We start from the raw sequence: 7,079 nt of genomic DNA, 5'->3' as shown, positions 1-7,079 counted from the left end.
GTTGTTAGGAAATATGCGGTCAAATTTTGCGGAAAACCAGAATTTGCGGAATTTAGGGGAGCGGGAAAACACACACAAAATTGTTAACGGAGTTCGGCCAGCTTTTGCCTACGTCTCCGGACCTGCTACAGATCTTTTATTATCAACCCGGGAAATTTTTACAAGCTCTCAACTCACACCCGACCCCAAATACACTCAAGAAATTACACTTAATTTCTTATAGAGAAAGATTTTCTCACAAGAAAGATTTTTTTTTTTTTTCTCTCACTTGCTCACTCTGTTCTTCTCTTGTTTTCTCTTTGTTTTTGGGATGGATTTCTTCTTCTCCTTGTGTGGTTATTTATAGGAGATTATGGGGAGTTGGTGAAACTTCTTGTTGCACCTACCAAAAAACACAAAAGAAATGTGTTGTTGAATTAATCAACAAACATGTTCTTGATACAACTTCTTATTGTACCTACCAAAAAAACATGTTCTTTACAGAGTTTGGATATTCTCGACACTCGTAAGCCATACCTCAACTTCGTTAAGCCTTTGAAGACCCTCGCTTTCTTGCCTCTGCACCGTTGTCAACACATCAGCTCGCCTTGCGCTGAGTACCTTCATGGTGTCCTCTAGAGCCGCCAGATTCTTCTCAAGGTTCCAAACATAATTGACTTCAACGCCAAAGCAGCTACACAGATGGGTAAACGCCTGATCAAGGACACTCGTGACAAAACCACTCATAGTTGAACCAGCTAGCCTTATCTGCGATTTGCAAAATATGAAAAACTAAAATCTTGTAATATGAGTAACAAGTGTAAATAACGAAAGGAATAATGTAAAATTGATGAACAATATAACACTAGCCACGAGTTAAAGATAGCGTTTGTAATGAAGATATCCAGAGGATATCCACACAACATTCACTACGTGTCAGGACAAAATGAGCACAGCATGCGCAGTTAAAAGATTATTAAAATGGTTCTACCGTTTTTCATTCTGCTAAACGATAGAAAGTTGATGCATAAGTAATAGAGATGATTGTTTGACTTCTATACATGACGTACCCGCGGGATCAAAATTTGGGAAGTCTGCCATTTCCATGATCGGGAGTTGTGAAGCTCTCTCTCTAATAAATACCTCTTGAATATATTTTACAACTCCTGATGCTGGAACGTCTACCAGTTGATCCACAATCAAATATATCTATTGTTCCTTCATTCCATTAATTCTACAGTTTCACTATCCATTACGAATTTCAAAACTATTTTCACTAGAAAAGTAACAACTCCCATGAAAATCATTTCTCTGTAGATAAGCATCCAAATAATATCCAGCTCACATAATAATTCAGAAAATGTGTTACAGAAGAGTCACAGAAAGATAAACATACCAAGTCAGAGTTCAGTAAGGGGTACCTGAAGCTGAGTGAAGGTAACAGACAAAGTGCAGAGAGCTTTCTCAGCTTTGGACTTCCGTAGTTACTCATCAAAGATGAATTCCGGACTAGGGGAATGTATGGTATGGGAGGAGTAGGCAAAATCCTACTTCAATCTTACAGACCACAATCTTATAAAATCCAGCATCTGTTTCACAACATTCTATTGTTGATCTGCGTGAAAGTGTGATGCAGCGTAGCATCTTATTTCTATCGGCTTTGGTTTTTAGTTTCCTTTTTATTTTTGTTCTAGATAAACATTAATATTCTTAGTAATTAGAAAGATAACGATTAAAGAGAATGTTAGATCATAATCCTTAAGGACTTATGTCTTTTCTTATTAGTATAAATAGTGAGCTATTGATTTGTAAGAGGCACAACTTTGATTATTTGATTTATAAAACTTAGAGCTTTGTGTTAAACAACTCTTGAAACCTTACTTCTGGGCATTCTTTAAGAATTCAACAGACTTAAGAGGGCTAAGATAGCGGACATTCTCAGAATTCAACGATATCTTGTGCATTATCGGTTACTACGGATACTTCCTCCCCGTCAAAGTGTGATTTTGTCACTTCACCCATACCTACAGACGCGTGATTCTGAATCCATCGTTGACGAGGATATAACCATTCGACAAAATCGAGACACATAATGACACTGAACGTAGAAAAACCTCAGTCAACTGCACAAACAGAGAGAACATATAATTCACAGAGCAATACATGTACTGATGTTAGGAGTTTTCAAGGCTCCTAAGATAAATGTTGTAGTATAAATGATTGTCGAACCAATTCTAAGAGATTTCAAAGCAATGAGAATGCAAGTACTCACTTAATCTAAGTGCAACCGATAATTTAAGAGGTTTCTAAACTAATGATTAATGATAAATGAAATGACTTTCTTTACTAAGGGAAAAGAGAACTCATGGGCATAGGGATTAGACCTTGGGTGATCAAGTTTCGAACGAAGGATGGCAAACGATCAATCAAACTATCAACCTTAAGCTTAGACACAATCCTAAACAAACTCTATGTCTCGATGAATGTTCATTTACTAACATATCTCAAACATCACACCAAAACATTCCCATCACCTTATTGTCTCCACTCGGATCATAAGCTTGCGTTGCCAAGCTCGACAACCTTAACTTGTGAACTAAACTTATATATACATGATGTAAAAGCTTGTTTTACCCGATGTGTGACTTTTATTGTTGTAAAAATTTGACTGAAATTAAAAACTGTACCGGATTAGACCAAATACAAAACCGGTCAAGGTCTGGTTTTTCTTCTACATCCGTTTTCTAATACAACGTTGGTAAACCAGAAGTAGAAAGGTCTGATTGTGGTAGATGACAAATTAATTAAGACATGAAGCTATATCAATAAACTAAACTATCCACCGCAGTGCTTCTACCTGTCTATTTTTATCCATACTACAAATGTTCGGTTTGATTTTGTTCTTCACGATACCTACGCTAGTTTTCCCAGGAAGTTAACACATGAGCTACACAAGCACACACGTACAGATGAGGAGCATGGTTATAACTTGTTCCCACTGAATATATAAGCGGCTATGCAGTGGATTCAAGAACGTATGTAGCAAATCTTGCGATGTCCAGATAGATGTACGATGTACTTCATTTAGGGAGAGGCGTTCATCCATGAAAGCCATCCACAGCATCAGTTATTCCTTACCTCCCCAGAAGCCAGGTACTGTGGTGCTTGTGGAGTGAGTGTGTAGCATCCCCGATCCTGGATAGGATCGTCTGGATGGACCATGGTGCGAGGAGACGCACCAGCCAGGTCATACGACCTAAAGACAAGTGTGTCATGGTCCAAAACGTGGTTAAGGGAATCAGATAGCTGGAACTTAACCAAAATAAGGCAGAGGCAAGCTCAAAGGAGCTGGACAAGCAAGCCTGTAGCTGGACGAGGTCCGGGTAAAGCTCGATGAAGTGAATGATCAAAATGGATCATAGGAAAACTAAGTCTAGGTCTGTAAATATACCAAGGGACTTAGAAGGATTGAAGAATATAAAGGAAGCAAGCTAGACGCAGTGTATAACAGTTGGGTGATGCAGTAAGCAAGCTCGACCAGTTAGGTGAAGTGTAGTGCAGCTCGGTGTAACTCACTGAAGTGTAGGTCAGATCCTTGAGCTGGATTATCTAGCTCCCTCAGCTGGGTCAGCTGGGGATCAGCTCAACTCAGCTGGACTGAGTGTTCAGGTCTCGGGCAGTTGGGGCGGGTCTGGACAGTAGCCGGGCCATATGGGTGACCCGTGTGTGCCGATGGGCTGGTGGGCTCTTGGGATTGAGCCAGGAGCATGGGCAATCCTTGTAGGCTTGTTTTGGACATGTCCAGGAGTGGTTTGACAGTTCCAGGACGTCTGGTAACTGCCATAGGCTAAAAGGGGGCAATCTGTACCATTGATTAAATCAATGGCCAGAATTGATACCGAAAGGATGCAATGGTTAAGATGTAACCACCCTTTCTTCTATAAAAGGCAGGAAAGTCCGTGCCTTTGTAGGCACGCCAAGGCTTCCTACTACACCCTGAAACACAAAGAAACACAGAGAAAAGATAGATAGTTGGTCGGATTCCCAATCCAAGACCCATGCTGGTGTGAAGGCCACAAAGAGGCAGTTTTGGGAGAGATCAAGGGAGGGAAGTTATGAACGACTTTCTGGTGGCTTTGATCCGTGATTTTATCACCTAAAGCATCCTCCAGGGCCTGAGAACATACGCAAATGGTGAGGAAAGAAGGTAGATGACAGGAATTCATTCCCGAAGGCCAAGATAGCCTTAAGGGCAGATGTGGGTAGAAAGACAGTTTCATGGAAGTGCAAGGGAAGTTATGAACGACCCTGTGGTGGGTTTTCACCACTGATGAACACGTCCTAGGCTTACTCTACATCTTGGGAACACATGCAAATACCCAGGAGATAAGGGAGAAGGCTGGACTTCACTCTTAAAGGCATGAACAGCCTTGAAGGCGGATGCAGTGTAGAAACTGGTTTCATGGAAGTTCCATGGAAAGGATCAGGGGTGCGACCCATGAATGGATCTTATCAATACAGGAGGTATGTTATAAGGATTGATAGAGGCATGCACTGGAGGAGCATGGCCGAACTTAATAAGGAAAGGCACTTGATCTAATCAGATCATGTATAAGGTAACTGATTTTATAATTACTTTCAAGGTTATGTTTCTGTCTCTTGTGGTGCGGTTAAGGCCAAGTATGGCACGCCCCTTGAAGACCATATATTATGATGTAAACTAAGGATCCAGAACCCTGATAGAAGGGTCGGATCTTAGTTGCTCTAACTCATCCATGTGGGATGGAAGTTAGAGGCCACTCATTGGATAGTGATCCATGGTGGATCATGGTGTGTCTTGGTTCTGATCATGGTGTGAATCAATGATCCGACTCATGGAGGAGACACATGGGGGTCTTAGTACATGAGGTACCATGTGGAGTGCAAGGTCCAATGCGTTTGGAACCAGAAGCAAGCCGTGGAGGTGAGTAAGACCAGTACTAAGTGGCATAGACCACAAGTATGGAGCCGGGTGTGTTTATCCAAAGAAGGCCGTTATCAAGGTGTCTGATCTGATTGATTAAGGGATGCACCGGTTGTAAGAGCAAGATTGATCGGGTTCAGTGGGACATGGTTCCATGGCCGGTTAGGTAAGTGTGAAGATTCATCAGTTCTGAGCCATGTGGGGTGGTTGGTTGATTGACTTAGGATCTGATGGGAATTATTAGTCCATGAGAGGACTTGACTCCAGGGGAGCATACGCTTAATACTTGATAGCACTAAACCATGGCCTTGGCCGGTTCAAGGGTGATGTCCATGGCCTTGGCCGGACTGATCATGATCGGGATCCATATGATCTGGGTCGATTCATTGGATTCCGATTATGGGAATCTCTTAGTTGGGATTTATCATGAGTTTTCATGAATTTTAATTAATTTTTTGAGCACTTTTGGAAGTGGCCAGAAATGTAGCTGAAGACTTCCCAAAAGTACTTGGTCTGTGGGGATGGTTGGCTGAATGACTAAGTACTGAAGGGAAGAATTTATGCAGGTATAAGAGAGCTGTACGTGTAGACGGGAGATGGTCGAAGCTACCTCGCTGCTCTATCAGCTGGAAGAGAGTGATGGAACCTTAAGTGAAGTGGTTCAGCTCAACTAGCTGGATGAGCTAGCTAAACAGCTAAGTCAGCTGGGACAATGAGCTAACAAGCTCCGTGGATGTGGCAAAGGTATGATCTAGCAATGTTGCATAGATCTAGATAGAATGGTTAGGGGAATGGAACCTCAGATTTGTATACCTTGATTTGGGTTTGGGATTGACCTTGGAGCTAGCTGGTAGTTGAGTATACTAACCATTAGCTGAGGTGATTCGACCATACAAGTATTATATTGGTTGTAGACCAATGGTTAAGTAGAGAATATCCGCTGCGTATGAGTTGAAATGATCCAAGCTATGAATGACTAAGGTAGTCTTAAGCTAAGGTCTAAGTTAGCCTCGCCTTATGGGCGACATTATAATAAAGCGCGAAATTTTGAGAGGTTCGGTCAGGGTATGGACCGAGTGACGTGAGGTATCCACCGCGGCTTAGGCAGCCGGGTCGGGGCCTTACAAGTTGGTATCAGAGCATGCTTGATTCTAGGATGTCTTGGTTGTGGTTGTTCACCTACACATCCATACAAGTGGATGCTGATGGGGTTAATCCGCCAGTTTTGTTGCTGACTCAGCTGGAGAAGGTTAACAATGGAGCTGGGTTGCCTATCGGTCAGCTCGACCCTACTGAGGTTTGAGTTCGATGAGCTGGGACAATGAGCTAACAAGCTCCGTGGATGTGGCAAAGGTATGATCTAGCAATGTTTCATAGATCTAGATAGAATGGTTAGGGGAATGGAACTTCATGTTTGTACGACTTGATTTGGGTTCAGGATCAACCTTGGAGCTAGCTGGTAGTTGAGTATACTAACCATTAGCTGAGGTGATTCGACCATACAAGTATTATATTGGTTGTAGACCAATGGTTAAGTAGAGAATATCCGCTGCGTATGAGTTGAAATGATCTAAGCTAGGAATGACTAAGGTAGTCTTAAGCTAAGGTCTAAGTTAGCCTCGCCTTATGGGCGACATTATAATAAAGCTCGAAATTTTGAGAGGTTCGGTTAGGGTATGGACCGAGCGACGTGAGGTATCGACCGCGGCTTAGGCAGTCGGGTCGGGGCCTTACAAGTTGGTACCAGAGCATGCTTGATTCTAGGATGTTTTAGTTGTGGTTGTTCACCCACACATCCAGACAAGTGGATGCTGATGGGGTTAATCCGCCAGTTTTGTTGCCGACTCAGCTGGAGAAGGTTAACAATGGAGCTGGGTTGCCTATCGGTCAGCTCGACCCTACTGAGGTTTGAGTTGGATGAGCTGAGCTGCAGCTGGAACAAGAGTTGGAAAGGGGAAGCTGAATCCTTTCATGTTGGGAACCGGTCTGATCCGAACATTGTTGCAAACGATGGGAAGACTTACCGGTGGATCAGACAGCTGCTCCGACAGCTGATGGTCGAGTTGTGCCAGTAGCTGAGGTGGTCGAGATTGATCCACCAGCTAGGACAGCTTGGAAGGTGGACTACTTGAGTGTT

General features: G+C 42.7%; 1 protein-coding gene across 1 annotated transcript; it reads right to left on the bottom strand.

The window, feature by feature from the left end:
• Nucleotides 1-257: 257 nt before the first annotated feature.
• On the bottom strand, nucleotides 258-832 carry LOC106320007 (probable disease resistance protein At1g63360). The gene is made up of 2 exons (XM_013758376.1): nucleotides 517-832; nucleotides 258-382 (listed from the first exon to the last, which is right to left on the bottom strand). The coding sequence occupies exons 1-2, from the start codon at nucleotides 724-726 to the stop codon at nucleotides 341-343; spliced, it is 252 nt and encodes an 83-aa protein (XP_013613830.1). The 5' UTR covers nucleotides 727-832; the 3' UTR covers nucleotides 258-340.
• Between the last annotated feature and the right edge of the window lie 6,247 nt (nucleotides 833-7,079).

The sequence above is a fragment of the Brassica oleracea genome, unplaced genomic scaffold (genome assembly GCF_000695525.1).
Source record: "Brassica oleracea var. oleracea cultivar TO1000 unplaced genomic scaffold, BOL UnpScaffold00758, whole genome shotgun sequence".
NCBI lineage: Eukaryota > Viridiplantae > Streptophyta > Magnoliopsida > Brassicales > Brassicaceae > Brassica > Brassica oleracea.
This window is presented reverse-complemented; position numbering and strand designations above follow the sequence as displayed.